The 20104-nt window shown below is 35.7% G+C and overlaps 1 protein-coding gene and 1 long non-coding RNA gene across 19 annotated transcripts in view; one reads left to right on the top strand and one right to left on the bottom strand.

Moving 5' to 3' along the window:
• The first annotated feature begins 5951 nt into the window (after positions 1–5951).
• The window catches only part of mybpc1 (myosin binding protein C1), a 40591-nt gene continuing 26438 nt past the window's right edge, over positions 5952–20104 (top strand). For 4 of the 18 annotated variants that reach the window (XM_048156118.1, XM_048156113.1, XM_048156111.1 and 1 more), the window contains exons 1-8: positions 5954–6446; positions 12698–12715; positions 14908–14970; positions 15896–16171; positions 17870–17917; positions 18503–18553; positions 19044–19085; positions 19642–19683. In XM_048156118.1, coding sequence (XP_048012075.1) covers positions 6425–6446; positions 12698–12715; positions 14908–14970; positions 15896–16171; positions 17870–17917; positions 18503–18553; positions 19044–19085; positions 19642–19683 — 562 coding nt within the window. In that variant the 5' untranslated portion in view covers positions 5954–6424. Of the gene's footprint in view, positions 6447–12697; positions 12716–14907; positions 14971–15895; positions 16172–17869; positions 17918–18502; positions 18554–19043; positions 19086–19641; positions 19684–20104 lie in introns of all 18 variants that reach the window. The other 14 variants (XM_048156121.1, XM_048156114.1, XM_048156112.1 and 11 more) reach the window with 12 other exon arrangements.
• LOC125245519 lies at positions 6350–13331 on the bottom strand. The gene is made up of 6 exons (XR_007179561.1): positions 13197–13331; positions 12650–12755; positions 10615–10893; positions 9827–9984; positions 7092–7245; positions 6350–6485 (listed from the first exon to the last, which is right to left on the bottom strand). It is a non-coding gene; the product is annotated as an uncharacterized LOC125245519 (long non-coding RNA).

The raw sequence follows: 20104 nt of genomic DNA, 5'->3' as shown, positions 1-20104 counted from the left end.
GGATGACAGCATTGTCTAATAATAACTATTTCATTATTCCTATAGTCAATGCCCTTGACATCGGCCTTGCCGAGGTTCATAGTAAATCGGTTACATTGTCATATCAACTTCCCATTGGCAGGGTCGTCTCTTCATTACAAACACATCGTTGATAATATTAAAGACCAAGCATTAAAGGGTTAGTTCACCCAAAAATGAAAATTCTGTCATTTATTACTCACCCTCGTGTCGTTCCACATGCGTAAGACCTTCATTCATCTTCAGAACACAAATGAAGATATTTTTGATGAAGTCTGAGAGGTTTCTATCTGTCCATAGAGATCCAATGCAACTACCACTCCAAGGTCCAGAAAGGAAAGAAAAAGACATCATTAAAGTACTCCATGCGACTCCAGTGGCTTAAACTCAATTTTATGAAGCAACGTGAGTGCTTTGTTTGCGCAAAAAAAACCATAATTTACCACTTTATTTACAAAAATATTGATCTGCAACGCACGTTCTCGAGAGCTTCAAGACGCATGCATGTTGTGTTCAGACTCACGCATCAACTCAACACACATGCGAGTGTTCACAAGAGCATCACGATGCATGAGTTTTGTGTTCACGCGAGAGCTGGCATTGTTGTGTGAACACACTTTGGATAATATTATTTTGTAAATAAAGTGGTGTGTGTATGTGTGTGTGTATATATACAGTACGGTCCAAAAGTTTGGAACCACTAAGATTTTTAATGTTTTTAAAAGAAGTTTCGTCTGCTCACCAAGGCTATATTTATTTAATTAAAAATACAGTAAAAAACAGTAATATTGTGAAATATTATTACAATTTAAAATAACTGTGTACTATTTAAATATATTTGACAAAGTAATTTATTCCTGTGATGCAAAGCTGAATTTTCAGCATTGTTACTCCAGTCTTCAGTGTCACATGATCCTTCAGAAATCATTCTAATATGCTGATTTGCTGCTCAATAAACATTTATGATTATTTTCAATGTTGAAAACAGTTGTGTACTTTTTTTTTCAGGATTCCTTGATGAATAGAAAGTTCAAAAGAACAGCATTTATCTGAAATACAAAGCTTCTATAGCATTATACACTACCGTTCAAAAGTTTGGGGTCAGGAAGAATTTTTATTTTTATTTTTTTGAAAAGAAATTAAAGAAATGAATACTTTTATTCAGCAAGGATGCATTAAATCAATCAAAAGTGGCAGTAAAGACATTTATAATGTTACAAAAGATTAGATTTCAGATAAACACTGTTCTTTTGAACTTTCTATTCATTAAATAATCCTGAAAAAAAATATTGTACACAAATATTTTGTACAATTGTACACATTAAATGTTTCTTGAGCAGCAGATCAGCATATTAGAATGATTTCTGAAGGATCATGTGACACTGAAGACTGGAGTAATGATGCTGAAAATTCAGCTTTGCCATCACAGGAATAAATTACTTTGTGAAATATATTCAAATAGAAAACAGTTATTTTAAATTGTAATAATATTTCACAATATTTCAGTTTTTTACTGTATTTTTAATTAAATAAATGTAGCCTTGGTGAGCAGATGAAACTTCTTATAAAAACATTAAAAATCTTAGTGGTTCCAAACTTTTGGACTGTACATATTAGGGGTGTAACTATACATGTATTCGTCTCGAACCGTCACAGTACAGACGTCACGGTTCGGTTCATGCAGTTAGACGAGGAATACAGTCAGTCACAGGCGATCCACACTCCAATCCAAAAGAGCGAGTGCACAGTAATGCTTTTTAGTCTAACCTATTTTAACCAGCATTAACCACCAATCATCGCAATAAGCTCAATGTTTTGTATTACTTTCGATAAGAAACAAAGTGTCATCTTTCAAATTCTGTCCATTTTATCAGGAAATTAAAACAATAAATTCCGTTTTGATGCTTTTTGATGTGGCGTGACAGATCGCTGTAGGCGCCTCAGTTCAAACGGCAGAGGGGAGCACGAGTGAATGTGATTATCCATTCCTCTTCACTACTACAGAATGAACATGAATGAACATGAAGGTATGTTGAAAGATATAGTACAACTTACTGAAACGTATCATATCTCGTTTAATTGCTTAATCAGTGTTTCAACCGCGGAAAGATGTCAGTAAAACAATTTGTAAACAATATGTCACGTAGTATTACATTTACCTCAGAAAAGCCATTCACTGTCAACAGCTTGTTAGTTCGCTAGAGAAATGAACTTTTTTCTTAACAAAACTTCTTTGTTTTGCTAAATATATGCACTATATAAGCCTATATTTTAATTATATTTTACTTAACCTGTTAGTTAATGTAAGGCCTAAGTAAATCTGTCATGAAAACAAGTTATGACAGCCACTGTGTAAATGATTATATTTCAACAACGAATTGGAGAAGCAGAAGTTAATGCAAAAACTGCCTTGTGTCATTTACATGTTTACAATACATACATTTTTTATTATTATGTGAGTGTTGATGATTATATCTAAAAATAGCAACTTAATTTAATCATTTGGGCTCTGTTGTTAATTGTAACCTTTATTATATTAATGTGCAAGTAAGGGTTCCATAATAGTTTACAGCATTAGCAGAGATAGATTTTTTTATCCTTAAGGAAATTTTAATTATAATTTAATAAATTTAAAGACAGATACATAGTTGGTTCAGTAAAGCAATGTTTGTTAAAAATAAAAAGAGAAAGAAAAAATTGCTTTGTTTTCTCACCCTGCTGTAACGAATCTGTACCGAACCGTGACTTCAAAACCAAGGTATGTACCAAACCGTCATGTTTGTGTACCGTTACACCCCTAATACATATATACATATATACAAACCCGATTCCAAAAAAGTTGGGACACTGTACAAATTGTGAATAAAAAAGGAATGCAATAATTTACAAATCTCATAAACTTATATTTTATTCACATATCAAATGTTGAAAGTGAGACATTTTGAAATGTCATGCCAAATATTGGCTCATTTTGGATTTCATGAGAGCTACACATTCCAAAAAAGTTAAATGTACATATAAGGAACAGCTGGAGGACCAATTTACAACTTATTAGGTCAATTGGCAACATGATTGGGTATAAAAAGAGTCTCTCAGAGTGGCAGTGTCTCTCAGAAGTCAAGATGGGCAGAGGATCACCAATTCCCCCAATGCTGCGGCGAAAAATAGTGCAGCAATATCAGAAAGGAGTTTCTCAGAGAAAAATTGCAAAGAGTTTGAAGTTATCATCATCTGTGGTGCATAATATCATCCAAAGATTCAGAGAATCTGGAACAATCTCTGTGCGTAAGGGTCAAGGCTGGAAAACCATACTGGATGGCCATGATCTTTAGGCCCTTAGACGGCACTGCATCACATACAGGAATGCTACTGTAATGGAAATCACAACATGGGCTCAGGAATACTTCCAGAAAACATTGTCGGTGAACACAATCCAACGTGCCATTCGCCGTTGCTGGCTAAAACTCTATAGGTCAAAAAAGAAGCCATATCTAAACACACTGTAAAAAATGACCGTGATTTTAACAGTAAAAGACTGTAAAAATGCTGCGGTGAAAAACTGTTGATTGGTTTACAGAAAGTTTACGTACTATATACGGTGAATAACTGTAATAGATCTAACGGTACATTTAATGTAATTTTACGGTAAAATACCGTTAAATTCACAGTTTTTGGAAGTGAAAAATAACAATTCATTGTAAAATTTACAGTGAAAAACCGTAAATTGACATTCCCACAATTCCCTGCGTGATACTTCACATTTGATATATTTTCGTTGAAATAACTCTGTTTCTTCTTAGTTTTTCTCATTTCTTTCTAATCAGTTATGTACATTAGGGTTTTATGTTACATCTAATGTTGTTAAATTAATGTTAATTGCATTTTTAAAATTTCATGCATGTTACCATGATGGTGTTTAGTGTGTGTGTGAATGACACTGTGTGCACCTTCTATATATTAGTATTGTGCTTCTCAGCTTGTGGAAAAGCTGCTTGTGATGAACTTTGATTCATCATGTGACTCTCATCACCACTGTGTTAGGTGACTGTCAGTGTATTATAAAGGTACAAAACAGATATTAGTACTTCATTAGGTTGGTAAATTAACATTATATCAGTTAATGAAATACGTTATTTTACCGTAAATTTAACAGATTTAAAATGTAAAATTCACATGTAACTCCGTAAGTATGTTTACGGTTTGATGTCATTTTTACAGTATTGTTCTGGTAACCACAGCTGCCGGTATTTTTCCGTAGAAACAACAGGATTTTTTTTACAGTGCATGATCCAGAAGCGCAGGCATTTTCTCTGGGCCAAGGCTCATTTAAAATGGACTGTGGCAAAGTGGAAAACTGTTCTGTGGTCAGACGAATCAAAATTTGAAGTTCTTTTTGGAAAACTGGGACGCCATGTCATCCGGACTAAAGAGGACAAGAACAACCCAAGTTGTTATCAGCGCTCAGTTCAGAAGCCTGCATCTCTGATGGTATGGGGTTGCATGAGTGCGTGTGGCATGGGCTGCTTACCCATCTGGAAAGGCACCATCAATGCTGAAAGGTATAAGTTCTACAACAACATATGCTCCCATCCAGACGTCGTCACTTTGAGGGAAGACCTTGCATTTTCCAACATGACAATGCCAGACCACATACTGCATCAATTACAACATCATGGCTGCGTAGAAAAAGGATCCAGGTACTGAAATGGCCAGCCTGCAGTCCAGATCTTTCACCCATAGAAAACATTTGGCGCATCATAAAGAGGAAGATGCGACAAAGAAGACCTAAGATGGTTGAGCAACTAGAAGCCTGTATTAGACAAGAATGGGACAACATTCCTATTCCTAAACTTGAGCAACTTCTCCTCAGTCCCCAGACGTTTTCAGACTGTTATAAAAATAAGAGGGGATGCCACACAGTGGTAAACATGGCCTTGTCCCAACTTTTTTGAGATGTGTTGATGCCATGAAATTTAAAATCAACTTATTTTTCCCTTAAAATGATACATTTTCTCAGTTTAAACATTTGATATGTCATCTATGTTGTATTCTGAAAAAATATTGAAATTTGAAACTTCCACATCATTGCATTCTGTTTTTATTCACAATTTGTAAAGTGTCCCAACTTTTTTGGAATCGGGTTTGTAGATAGATATATATATATAGATATAGACAGATAGTATTACTTCAGATGTTTTTATAAAAAATAAAATTGAAAAAGTATAAAAATATAATACACATATAATATATTTTACTATTATTATTATTGTATATTTTATTATTATATTATATTTTCATAAATTATAAAAATATATAAATTTTACAAATGTATATATTTTATACAGTTTACATTTTATCACATTTTATTCTGTTATTTATTATATATTATATGATTATATTATATTTTTATAAATTATTAAAATATATAAATTTACAAATGTATATATTTTATACAGTTTACATTTGATCACATTTTATTCTGTTATTTATTATATATTATACAATTATATTATATTTTTATAAATTATAAAAATATATAAATTTTACAAATGTATATATTTTATACAGTTTATATTTATCACATTTTATTTTATGTTATTTATTATATATTATACATTATATTTTTATAAATTATATAAAATAAACAAATGGAAATTTTTACACATTTTATTTTATACATTTTATTATTGTATTATATTATATATTATATTATATTGCAAATTGTACACATTTTATTTTATATATTTTATTAAATTTTACTAAATATAATTTATTATATTTTTTATTATATTTTTATAAATTACAGAAGATTTTATAATTCTATACATTACAATTATCCATTAGAATTGTGCAAATTATGTAACTATTCATTTACATTATTCATTAGATTATAAATTACAAATTTTGTAATTTTTTATACATTATCATTTTAATTTCAGGTCTCTTTGTGACATATTCAAAGCAATGCCACCTTGTCAACAGAAATACCTTCCTTTTTTCTGCAATGCAATGTTATCCAAAAGCCCCTCTCACTGTCTGACTCCAGCTGGTGAGGAGACAGGGCACAGCGAGCCACATCTAATCCCCAGGACTTTAGGAGAGAAGGGGAGGGAGGTGTTAGGGATCTTTTTGGGCTCCATTATCAAAGAGAGAGGAGTGGCTAGGATGAGCGCTATATAAACCCCATTTATTCATCACCCCCAGATCTGTTACTTTCTCCTTCACGTTCCTGCATTGCCCTCATCCTCATTGGCGTCCACAGTCTCTGGTGCAGCTTTCCTCACCTCTGTTTCTCCATCCTAAAACTCAGTGGCTAAAGGACACCCCCGGCCACACACACTGGGCAGCCCAGACTCACCCCTGAACCCCTCCAACTGGTGCCCGGTCCACCGGAGAACGGCTCAACATGCCTGAGCCCACAAAGAAAGGTGAGAATGAACCACAGAACTCGTAGTCTGATGGAAAAACTGGAGCAAAAGGTAGAGAAATGTTTTAGGATTACAAAACATTGTTTTTCTTTTTAACCAAATCGAGACATACAACAACATTTATTAGTGATATCACCTCAACATTACTAACAAACATGCTAATAGCAAATTAGCAGCACTGTGTTGTTGATTTGCTTCACCTGTTTTCATTCTAATCTAAAGTTTATGAGCCAAATAGGCTTCAGTTTGCCCAAATGCATTTAACACACATACATCATATACAATGTTGCATTATAGAGAGAAAGCATTATGTGTATTATGAGTTGCGCGAGATGAAATAAGTGTACAGCGTGTAGTGTACTACAAAATATAGCATATAACGGTTAGAAGTAGGTGAGCTTTGCTGCATCCCTACAGTCATGAGAATGACCCAGGCAGACATAAAAAGCTCAGGGACGATCAGGAATTCTGGTGGTGACTCTGGTATTCACATTGTGCTGGATGATGAGGTGATCCAAAGAACTTTCTACAAAGCAACTATTGTCATGACTGCTGCTATGATGGATGGCACATAGTCAAGGCGATTAGGTGAGCACAGTCAGCTGAGCTATACAGGATTCTGGGTATGGAATGGTGCTGACTTACCCAGCGCTGGGTTTCAAGTCCTAGAGCCCAGCTTTACTGCAGTGCCAGTGGCATCTCTGATGGATGATGCAATGGCGATGGCCCGGTGGGGATGCTACGCCTCCAGATGGACAAATATTTCAGGGGTGATGATATAGAGATCAGCTTCCACCGCCTAATGGATGGATGGAGAAATATGAGGATTGTGTGTGCTCTTGTACTTTGAGTTTCATTGTGTTATTATTATTAATATTGTGAAAAGGATTGACTTTCATTTATTGGATAGCATAAGAAAGCAGATTTGGACATTTGGAGCTGCGTCCCCATGTGCACAACTGCTCTTATGTAATGAGATTTCATCATTCGTGATGCACCTTTGACATTTAAATTTTTTTTTTCGGTCAGGCTTTAACTTTTGTCTGAGAATGACTCATATTTTAATATCTGCCTCTAAACATATGCACACTGGATAGGATCCGTCCACCAATGGACAATGGGGATTATGAAGCAGAATGAGGGGGATCTGGGAGACTGATATTATGGCTGCTATTTTGATGATGCTCATAAACATGGTCATAAACAGGGAGGTGGAGTGATTCACTTCTGTAAATGGTTTGCAGACGTGCCTGCCGCCCTTTGCAAATGCCATCGGGTAGATTGTGCAGATTTTTAAGGTCTTAAATGAAAAGATTTTGGATAGGATGCACATGGTGATTAAAACCATCTGTCCATCACTAAGGCATACTTTAATTGTTTTGGAATGATATGAGGGTGATTATATGATGACAGAATTTTCATTTTGGGATGAATTATCCATTTAAAACAAGATAAATAAACAAAATTGGATACTATTTGTTTTCAGAGAATATATATTAAATATACATAAAATATATATATATATTTTTTAACTTGACTTAAGCATTAACATAATAAAATCCACCAAAATTAATGTTTAAAACAAGAAATAATCCAAAATAATTTGTCCAATGCGGTGAGAAAAATACATTTGTTAAAAAAATGTATTCTCTGAAAACTGTTACCATTTTGCTTCTCTAGTAAATTGATCTTGTTTTAAGGATGTTTCAATATTTTTATTGGAATACAAGACAAAAAATATTTAATTAAATGCTTTTTGCAGTGCAAGTAGGTCCTTTCTCAAGTAACAAACAATGAGACTTAGAATTTGTTATTGTTAAAGATGAAAACAAAGTAGTTTATGTGCCAACTGTAATATTTAAGTATGATGGATTTTTTAATATACAGTAGATACCTTCCATAAATAACTTAGAGAGAGAGAGTATTAGACTTTGTGACCATATCTGTTTGAAAAAAAAAAAAAAGAAATTGTTCTCATAAATTTGAGGGAACAGCTGATGGGGGGGGTGGTTGGGGTTGCCGTGGAGCGTTGGCTCCAGGCTTTAAAAGGCTGGATGAGGGATGAACAGGGCTGGACCCCCGGGGAACTGGATTCCAGAACCCTGGAATAGTTCAGAATGAGCAGACTTTTAATCCCCATTGCTCTCTCTCTTCTCTCTGTTAGTCCTATCTTTCATCCAATGACTTTACGTCTCTCTCATGCTGAGAATCCTGAGCTCTTGTTTGTTTGAACTTTGATCTCTGTGATAAATAATATCAAAGGATGGAGGTTCTGACCTATTTCCACATATGACAGCATCACAAATACCATCCCACAGGAAAATAACAATGGAAGGAAACACAACAAACTTGAGTAGCCTGTTTCAAGTCAGTGAAAGTTTATCTCCGGAGCCGTACCAGGGTTATTAGCTGCCCTTTGACTAATGACTTAAAGAGATACGGTCAAAGGTGAAAGAATCCCCATGTCAAACCCACCCTACATTAGAGGAGTGGCGTATATCCAGGGTCCAAAATTAACTTTTTTACCAGCTAATGGTGGGTGAATGGAGCAAATTTAAGGAAAACAGATCAGGTTATTGTGTCACCCGCAACGTCATATATGACCTGGTCATATGTTTTTTTTTTTAGTGTTTCTATGTGAGAAATATTCCACTTTTGTGTCGCCGTGAAGTCCTAGAGAAAATAACATTTTAGGTATCCTACAAAAACATGTTTTATTTGTAGATGGTCTGTGTGTCATTAGTTTGAATTATGCACGTCAATTACTTTAACTATTGTGTATTATGTTACGGTTCCTTATAAATTTACCAGCCAATTGGCAACTTTTACTTGAGCGAGTGTTAATTTTGGACCCTGCATGTCTCACTTTCACTTTTTTCTCAGTCAAAGAAGTCAAAGTGTCATTCTTTAATGTCAGATCCTCTCATAAATCAACACCAGGAGAAACAACACATTCAAGCTGTCATCTGCTCTCTGATGCCTGCCATTCTCTGCGCCAGCAATGTTAGCACGACTTCCACGTACAATGATAATTTGTTTCTGTAGAACAATTACGATTAAAAAGACTGATTCTCAAACTAAAAGCTGCATCTCTGCCCTCTTAACTTATTGATTATGGAGGTTTTCAGTCTGTGTTGGTTGTGACCAAAAACAGTCAGCCACAGTGCATTCGCTTATCAATCAAAAAGCATGTAACTGAAAATGTTCTTTAATAAATGAGGTCTGAATTCTATCTATATAAATCTGGAGGACTAGTAACAAGCGTTCATGTGTGTGTGGGGGGGGGGGTCAACATGAGCCTGTCTGTCCTCACGGCAGCAGTAGGGACAGCTGAACATACCTGCATACTGTTGTGCTTCACTGCGAGGGTAAAACAATACCTTTCAGAATTGTCGTTATTGCTGGATGAGCCAGTGAGGATCTCGAAACGGGCAGAATGCCACACCAGCTAGCTTAACGGTGACATAAATGGCTCTTTAATGGGTGGAAGGACCCACGTCATTGCCAAATCTGAGCTAAGGTGTCCAAAAGACATGACCTGTAGGATGGCAACAAAAGAGAGACACATAAAATAAGATTAGATATCTCAAAAGACTAACTCACATGCAAAAACCTCTTGATTTAATACTGTTATTATTACATTTATATAGAATGAGACAAAAAAGAGAGAGATAAAATAATTTTAGGGCATGGTTTCACAGACAGGGCTTAGATTAAGCCAGGATTAGGACTTAGTTCAATTAGCTTTAATAAATGTGCCTTAGAAAAAAACATTACTGGTGTGCATCTTGAGACAAAACAATGGCCCTGCAGTGATTTAAGAAATGTCAGTGCAAGTTGCTTTCAGTTAAAACAGCTCAAACATGCATTTAAGTCTAGGACTAACTTAAGCCTTGTCTGTGAAACCAGGCATAGAAGACATGCATCTCAATTCAAGAATTATTATTAGTTTTATGTATATAATGTTTTTCTCACAACATGCACAAGACAAAAAAGAGAAAATAATTACGTGAAAGAATTATATTAAAACAATTATAATACAATTTATAATGATAAGAATAACTGAAGAAAATGCCCAGTGAAGGAGAGATGGACTGACAGAGCCAGCAAACAAAACAAGGGAGCTGAAAGCTGAGAGATGTCAAAACTATCAAGAGGCGAAACGCACACGTGTTCACATTGGCTCCTGACAGCAGGGGGCAGGAATGGAACAGTCGTTCTCGGAGTGCTTCACAGGGATCCTTTTGTGCCATGATCAGTCTAGGATGGCATCCTCACAGAATTCACAGCAGCCCATGCCAAAAGAACAGGGGCGGGTCGCTGAGACAAAGCTCCTGACATTTACATCACATAATAACCCAGAGGAAGGTTTTGTTGTTTGGAGGAGGTCAGGAGACCTAATGGAGTTCACGATGGCCCAAGTTCAACTTGGTCTCAGATGATCTTCCTAAAAATCAGAGTGAGATCTTTGACTTGATTTCCGAACACAATTTGAGACATGGTTCAGATCACTGGGGTGTTTTTTTCAGGACATATACTACCATTCAAAAGGGGATGGTTATGGTTTTGACTCCCTTAACTCCCTCAATTGGATCAAAATACAGTAAAAACAGTAATACTGTGAAATATTACCATTTAAAATTACTGTTTTATATTTTAATATAATTGAAAATATAATTTATTCCTGTGATGGCAAAGCTGAATTTTTAGCATCATTATTCCAGTCTTCAGTGTCACATGATCCTTCAGAAATAATTCTAATATGCTGATTTGCTGCTCAAGAAACATTTATTATTGTTATTAATGTTGAAAACAGTTGTGCTGCTTAATATTTTTGTACAAACCGTATACAATCAAGATTTTTTGATTAATAGAAAGTTCCAAAGAGAAGCATTTATTTAATAAAACCTTTGTAAAATTATAAATGTTTTTACTGTCACTTTTGATCAATTTAACGTGTCCTTGCTTAAAGGTGCTAAAGAGGATCTTTTCGGCGATTGAGAAACCAAAGACTGTTACTGAGTTTTTGAAATGAGCGCATGCGTAAGAACAACCCCCCACTTCACAGCTCGAGAAAGAGAAAGCCTCCTAAAACTCGTGCACGTATTTTTTTACAGTCTGTGATTGGAACACGAGTGTTTACCACTGGCATTCGCTGTGTCGTGTTAGTGGATTCATTATGTCGGACTCACCACAGGTAACTCATAATCTGCAGTTGTTATTCCTGTCTCCTGACAAAAACATTGCATGCAGCGCCTGTAGAGTGTGGAAAGTTACTGGAGTGCGCAGCCGCGCTCGTCTCTGACAAGGAACGTCATGGCAGTGATTGACAAGCCAGAGGGCCAATCGTTTACGCGATTGGCTGATGTTTTTAAGGCCCTACCTCGTGCACAGATGATGTATATTAATATTATTCCTTTCAGTGCACCTAATAAATAGTCTTTTATCAGTTAGTAAAGACAGTTTCAAGTAATATTGCAATAATGTATAAAACAAAACATCCTCTTTAGCACCTTTAATAAAAGTATTTCTTAATTTCTTAGTATTTCCTAATTAAAACATTTTTTTTTTATCACGTATTGATTCCAAACCTTTGAGTTTGTAGAGTAAATCTGAGAAGCAGGAGTTTCCAAAAGTCTCCATTTGTTCTCCATAAGAGATCCCATTTGTGAATTTGCATTCCTATAGTACTTTATATTCAGGTTTCTATCCAGATTTCTATTGAATGACCTTATGTTTGTCTTTTTATATGCTTAAATTTAGCATCACAGCTTTCTAAGTAAATTCAAAGATGAGATCAGATGCTTTAAAAAGAGTCAGGTGCCCATCACGTGTCCATGCTAATCTATGAATAAAACATGGTTTATTTTAGAACTATTATACTAAGGGATGTATGCACTTGTTAGGCTTTTATTTAACTCCTCTAATCACATTAGGGTCTGTAAGAACACTTTCATCATGCTCTGCTGGGTTTTACTGTAATGCTGTGTCAACATGCGCCTCTTTAAACTGTTTGCTATGTCTAGACATATGCACTGTAACTAACACAATACTGCACACTAACACCCAGTTTAAACCTTGGCCCAAGAACTATACAGACAGTAAAATGTCATTATATTAGATAACAAAATATTGAACCAAGTGGCTTTAATTTCTGAATCATTTAAAGAAACAGGGAAACATTTAAAGCTTCATTAGCCTACCTAAAATAAATTAACTTCATTGAGCTGTTTTTCTTTTTTTCCTGACAGATGATGGCCAACCTGAAGGTGAGTGGTGAATTTCTTCAGAAACCTTGTTTGCCTCATCCTGGAAAGGTTTTGAAAGAGTGAATGGATCAATGGTTGGGAGGGGAACAAACTTAGTTTAAACACAATCTGACAAGAAATGATAGGCTACTATAATTAAAAACAAAACAAAAAAACACTAACATTTTTTTTCTAGACTAGCTATTTCTAATACATAGAGTAACAGTTCTCTTTCATGTATTTTTTTGCTTTAAATGGAAGGTGCTGGACTTCTAGTCGACTATCAAACCAATTATTCTTATCATATAATCAATAATTTAGTAGTTGAATTTTTCATTTCTAGTCTGGTTGTTTTGAGTCAAAAGATGGCGCCAATTTGCTACGAGATACAAGTGAAAAGCAGCGGTATGTTAAATACAGGGAAATACAAACTAAGTTTAGCGGCCAAAACATTTAAGGTGCAGTAACATTAGAAGCAAGAGCTCAAACAAAACTTACTTACAAATCAGTCAGATTTCCGTTTTTCACCGCGTCGAATCAGCGTAAATAACTCCGTTGAGAAATTCCCGACCGTGACTGGATTTTGCCAGCGAAAATTTAGAGAAATACGGTAAACGTGACCGAACCTTTAGTCTTACCACATAATTAATAATTAAATAATAACAGTTTTACTATTCAGTTTAGTAGTTTGAGTCGCAAAATGGTGCCAATTATAGCTATTCTGACATGCGTATTGGAAAAGAGTGACTCTCCAAGACTGCAGAGATAGGCTACAAGAGACATGAAAAATATGTTGTCATGATCAGTAGTGAAAATACAAAACCATTTTACAAAAAATATACATATATTTGACAGCTTAAAGGGTTAGTTCACCCAAAAATGAAAATTCTGTCATTTATTACTTACCCTCATGCCATTCCACACCCGTAAGACCTTCATTAATCTTCAGAACACAAATTAAGATATTTTAGTTGAAATCCGATGGCTCAGTGAGGCCTGCATAGGGAGTAATGACATTTCCTCTCTCAAGATTAATGTACTAAAAACATATTTAAATCAGTTCATGTGAGTACAGTGGTTCAATATTAATATTATAAAGCGACGAGAATATTTTTGGTGCGCCAAAAAAAACTTATAAAGTGATGGCCGATTTCAAAACACTGCTTCAGGAAGCATCGGAGCATAAATGAATCAGTGTATCGAAACTGCTGTTCGGAGCGCCAAAGTCACATGATTTCAGCCGTTGGCAGTTTGACACGCGATCTGAATCATGATTCGATACACTGATTCATAATGCTCCGAAGCTTCCTGAAGCAGTGTTTTGAAATCGGCCATCACTAAATAAGTCATTATTTTGTTTTTTTGGCGCTCCAAAAATATTCTCGTCGCTTTATAATAATAACATTGAGCCACTGTACTCACATGAACCGATTTAAATATGTTTTTAGTACCTTTATGGATCTTGAGAGAGGAAGTGTCATTGCTGTCTATGCATGCCTCACTGAGCCATCAGATTAAATAAAAAAAATCTTAATTTGTGTTTCGAAGATGAACAAATGTCTTAGGGGTGTAGAATAACATGAGGGTGAGTAATAAATTACATTATTTTCATTTTTGGGTGAACTAACCCTTTAAGCAGCAAAGTACACAGTTAATAAGGCCATAAGTGCACAGGACTGGTATAGCCTAAATGTACACACATGGTGGCCAAATCAGCGCAAATGTGAAGCACTCAACAGATGAGTAGTCACTGCTAGTCGCTGCACAGGTATTCTGAATCCTTGTATTCTGTCCAGCAGATCATGGGATTGTTAAATTATGTCCATTTCATGCTTCAGAGATCATTTCATTTTCTTTTACTCTCCAAAACAGGAATGTTTTGGGGAATTCTCTATTTTCCTCTTTCCTGACAGTGGACTTCCTAAATGAAAGACAAGCAGAAGTTTCTTTTGCTTGTATTTTATAATTGAGGTCCACTGTGTGTGTGTGTGTGTGTGTGTGTGTGTGTGTGTGTGTGTGTGTGTGTGTGTGTGTGTGTGTTTGTGTATAATGTCATTCATATCTGTTTAGGCTCTGTATATAAGTGTCTGTGAGTGAGTATGTTGTATCGTCTCCTGTCCTTCAAGCATATGTATGTGTCTGTTTGCGTTGCTGACGCTTCATGCTTTGAAAGAGGCACTTGCATTCCTCCGCTATGTCTGTCACATACTCAGAGAATGTTGCCCCAGTCTCTGGTGACGGCCCATCTGAGAACTCGGTTGAGATCACCCCAAAAGGTAGGTGTTCAACCACATCCCCCCCTTCTTTTATTCCTCTCCCTTTGGTTTCTTTCGCTTCTCAGTTTCACCCACGGCACTCTTACCTCACGTGTGTGAGAGTGTTTGTGTTTGCTCCACTGTGATTTCCAACAAATTATCACTTTGTGACCACAACTGTTCAGGTAAATCATCTCACATACAGTACAATCTACGGTAAACACACACACCTCATGGCCCAAAAGGTTCACACTCAAACTCAAACGAACACTACGGTGGTCCACACCTTAACCCACACCTGTGTCAGTACTAATGCCTGTTTTGGTTTATGGATGACAGGATTTTCTTGAGTAAATGCGCATCTGTATGGAGAAGTTTGATGTGAAGGTATAGTATATGAAAAGAAGCAAAGGACACCCATTTGTGTCGGCATCAACTGTTTATTGTGCTTTCAAAATAAAGCTGACTGCATTAGAAATGCTAAATTCACACGTCATGGCTGTAGTTGGCATGTACAAATATATGGATATTTAAACATGTCAATATATAATTTTTATATTCATATTTATATTACTAAATTATATAGTTTAAATATATACTATACTTGAAACATCTGCAAACCTTTTGTATGCGAGACTAATTAATAGAATTTTGAATTATTTTTAATCTTGCACAAGTTTACAGATGCTCGCAGAGCTGGGTGTACTTTGCTACTTTTACAGTTTCAGTTTCATAGATGTACAGTGACTAGATCTGTTTTGGTCACCTGACCAAATTCAATGGACCTGAAAATGCCTTAAACGATATATTAAATCTTTATTTATATTAAAACACACCAGTTTAGTTACTCTACATCTATGTGAGAGTGTGCATGCAATCACTCAGCTGGGTTGAAGTTGGCTTCCTGAAGTCTAGCTGCTCTAGCCTGGCTGTGTTTACTGTACAGAGGCTAAAGTGGCAACCAAAGACACAGAGGTCATAGTGACTGTCACAGAACCAGAGGCAGCTGTACCCATACCCGCTGCTGAGGCCCCACACCCACAACCCATAGTAATTGTGGTGACTGAACTAGAGCCAGTAGAGGGTGAGGTCACAGACACAAGGCCAATAGTGACAGAGCCTGTAGAGAATGGGCACAATGAGCCAGAGCCAACACGGGCTGAGAAGCGTGTCGAGGTGACTGAGGTAAAAGAAGAGGAGCCCAGCACCTCAAAAGTTCCTGGTGAGTATTACTAAGAGTAAAACTCCAATAACAAGTTGTCAGTGTTGGGGAAGCTATCTTGAGACTGTAGTTTGCAAAGCTACAAGGTACTCAAAAACAATGCGGATTGCGTTTGGCCAAAAAAACATTAAAGCTGCTGTCCGTAACTTTTTGGGAGGTTAAAAATGATCCAAAATCAATTTCATATCAATTTTCAATCAAGTACATAACCAGCCAATAAATCTCCTTACCTTAGCCCGATTCGCAATGGTAAGCTTGTAATAATTTTTTCTAATTCGGGTGGTACCGGTGGGTTTCCGTGGGAAATTCGAGCATGCCACCATTTGTCTTTGTGTCATTATGTCACATCTGTTTAAGAAGTCCCAGCTATTAGGCTATATCATGTGAGAATGCTGCAGGTGGCGGATCATTTATAGCCTTTTCTCACTGCATCATTTTGATGGCGGATTGTATGGTATGACAAATTAACGTTAGAGATTAGACTCTACAGAAATTGAAGCTAACGCTAATACACACTAAATACACATAGTCACACAATGCTGATGTTGTTAACATCAACAATTTGAGAACAAAGTATAGCAATAATAATAATTTAGCAAAGTTTGATGTGATATGAGCTAAGCGATCGTTAGATTTAATCACCATGCTTCATGCAGCATACTTCCAAGACTACAATCTGTGATTCGGAAGTGCATCGGAGCTGTGCTGATGCACAACCCACGTAAAGACGATAATTCTGCAAATAACTGCAATTGCAGGTTTCGAACAGAGATGGCGACAAAGAGGCAAAACTTATGGACTGCAGCTTTAAACTTAAAAATCCTAAAAAAATAAAATATAACTTAAAAAACATTGATTGAAAACATAGCGTTATTTTAATATTTTTGATTTATACTGACCTTTACTGCCGTGAATGCTCTTTGCATCTCAGCCATGACTGAATGGTGTTCGTCTGGTCATGTGATCACGCATTATTTTTCTTGCACTACATCAATTCTTGCTAAAAAAAAAAAAAATAGCTGAGCTACTGTTACAATGCTAAAAGTTTGTAGTAAGTAAGATTACTTAGTTACTTTCTCCTCAACACTGCAAGTTTAATACAGTCTAGGTCAAGTACCTGTGGGCCACTTTCATAATCACTGATAGCAATGCAAGCATTAAACTCTGTGTATTCGTTAACATTTTCCATTATATTTTGTTTTGTTGAACTCTTTAGGGATATTTAACTTGTCCAAATAAGCCTAAGGGCAAAGGGACAGCCAATAAAAATGAACCTTTGGGCTAACTTGGGTACATTTTCATCTATCTGGATGTTGATTAATAATGTAATCATAATGTTATAACGGCACCACAAGTTTTGACCTAGTTGTATCTTTATACTTACCAGATCTCTCACTAGCATGCAAAGTCTCAAAGGTTTCTCTCACTTTACCTGTAAAGCCCTTCACATCAAATTCTTATCAAAGATCCTCTATTTTTACAACTTAAGGATGCAAATGTTACATAATTGCACTTTCTGTAATCTTTTAAGTTCTGTACTGACAGTGCCTGTAAGATATGTGTCCCTTAGCTTGCATGTGTGTGATGTAAATCCCAGAGCAAGTTCAAAAGAGTAAGAAAAGTCCAGACTAAGACGTTGAAATCTAGTTTATAATATGTATTTGTGTGTCCTCTAACATTTGAATTTATACTGATCAGCACCTTCAATGAAGAAGTCTGCTAAGACAATAGTTACCCCATTAAAAGGTATGCCAATGGAAGACACAGAGAAGTATATCAGTCTATATGCGTTTTGTGTGGAGATGTGTGTATATGTGCTTTTGAGCATCACTGTGTTTTTGGAAGCTTTAATGATGTGGCTTTTTCAAGTATTTAAGTGCAGACAAGTTGCTGAAGATTAAATCTGTTCCTGTAGCAACAAAATGAATCTTCTGCAATAGTTTCTTTGTGTATTGCAAAATAATGCTCATGGGTTTCACCGAAGCCAAAATATAACCTCACACTTCCTTCCATCCACATGTGTGTTGCTTCATGGCCTGGTGGGCCATCAGATAAGCATGTGGTTGTATACGTATCGCTTCTGTCTGCAAAAAAACACTCTTATCGCACTTCATCCTCACACACGTATACACACCTGCAACATTCTATTCATCTCATGCTTGTAAAAACACGTGCAAACATTCCCAGCATTCCATCTTTTATTTATAAGCGGGTTCATGGTGAATTTAAAGTTCATGTTTGACTGTGAAAATGCATGCTGTGTTTGGTCTATGGCTGGAAATGGAGTTCAGTGATAGGTGGGTGTATGTGTCAATCACACCTTTATTTCAGATAAAGATGATGATGTCACCGCCAGCACCCCATCACCTCCACCTCCAGCAGGTTGGTAGCCATGATGACCCATCCTCATCAAATCACTGTTGTTTTTTACTAATGTTTTTGAACATGTCATTGTATTTCAGTTACAAAACAAGCTAAAGGTTGCACTAAAAATTGATATTTACGACTCTATAGTTGAAACTGGCTAAGGAACGCATGTATGCAAAAACATATGCGCTTAATGTTTGTGATTTTTGCCTGACTCCTACAAGCATTTAGACTCTTTATATAATATATAATCATATCTATATAAAGGAAGAGTTGCAGAAGACATCTGATCATGTCTATGCTTGTAGAAACATGCATAAAGTTTTTGCATATAATACAATATTTTAATGATGGTTGTATAATAAACACAAATTATAAAAAGCTTAATCTGTCAAGTTTGCTACATTTTATTAAATTGAACATTAAACTGTTTTAGGCCGATAAACAACCTTTACCTTGGCAAAAAAGATACTCATAATGAATCAAATTTTGTTTTCTTTCACAGAGAATGGCAGCACACCCAAGAAACTTTCTATTGACCTTCCTAGTAAGAGTCTTTTATTAATGAATGCCCTCATTACTCTCGATCCAGAGGTTTATTTTTAGATTATATGTGAATCTGTTAATTTGAGCAAATAGGTTCAGGATTAATGAGGTTATTTATAGCAGACAGAGATCATTGCCCTGTGAATTTACATTGACTTCCAGTGCACCATTGCAACATAAATTGATATTCCTCTGAGGATGCTGGAAATTCTCTATTTTTTGTGTCACCATAAAACACAAAATAAAGGATTACTAAAATATATTTTTCATAAAATTAGCATATTTTATAATAAAATTAAAGACTGACAGTCTTAATAACTGTAATTGCAGCTTAAAAACCAATAGTTGTATGTAAATATACAAATACTTTTAAACGCAATCGAGCACAATGATTCCTGAAAAGACATGTACGGAATGGCGCATGACATTAACAATCTGTTCCTGCTTTCAGTTCATGTTTTATATGTGGAATTGTGTGTTACAGTGTGTTGGCCGCAATGGACTTTACAGTACTATTTCTTATAATATGCTGTAAATTTCTCTCTGTCTCTGTTTAGATGATAGCGACCCTGAGTCAACCAGGGGGAGAAAAGACTCAGGTAATTCTATAACTACAGTAGACGCTTTAACTGATCCCTATAAACTAGAAACAAAGGCCGGAATAGGTCTAGTCAAAGTATCTTAAGATGCTTTCAGTGCCTCATTTTCCCTCAATGGACAGCCAAATGGAACCGGTCAATGTATACATTTGGCAAGAGCAGTGTAATAATAATCCTAAACCCCATTTTGAAAGAAACTGGAGGGGTTTTGGAGATCATCTGCTTTTTCATACTCCATGGGAAAATAAATGGCACAGTTTATATTTTTATTTTTACAAGATTTAATCTCATCGTTGATCATTGACTAAAACGTGTGAAATCTCATTGAGCAATCAGAATATTTTTTCGAAATGATATTGCAACACAGTGTATATTCACATATGTTAACTGATTCTCTCTTTTCCCTCTTAAAGGTCATTGT

The sequence above is a fragment of the Megalobrama amblycephala genome, linkage group LG14 (genome assembly GCF_018812025.1).
Source record: "Megalobrama amblycephala isolate DHTTF-2021 linkage group LG14, ASM1881202v1, whole genome shotgun sequence".
Lineage (NCBI taxonomy): Eukaryota > Metazoa > Chordata > Actinopteri > Cypriniformes > Xenocyprididae > Megalobrama > Megalobrama amblycephala.
The sequence above is the reverse complement of the archived record's forward strand: the minus strand, read 5'-3'. Positions and strand labels throughout refer to the sequence as shown.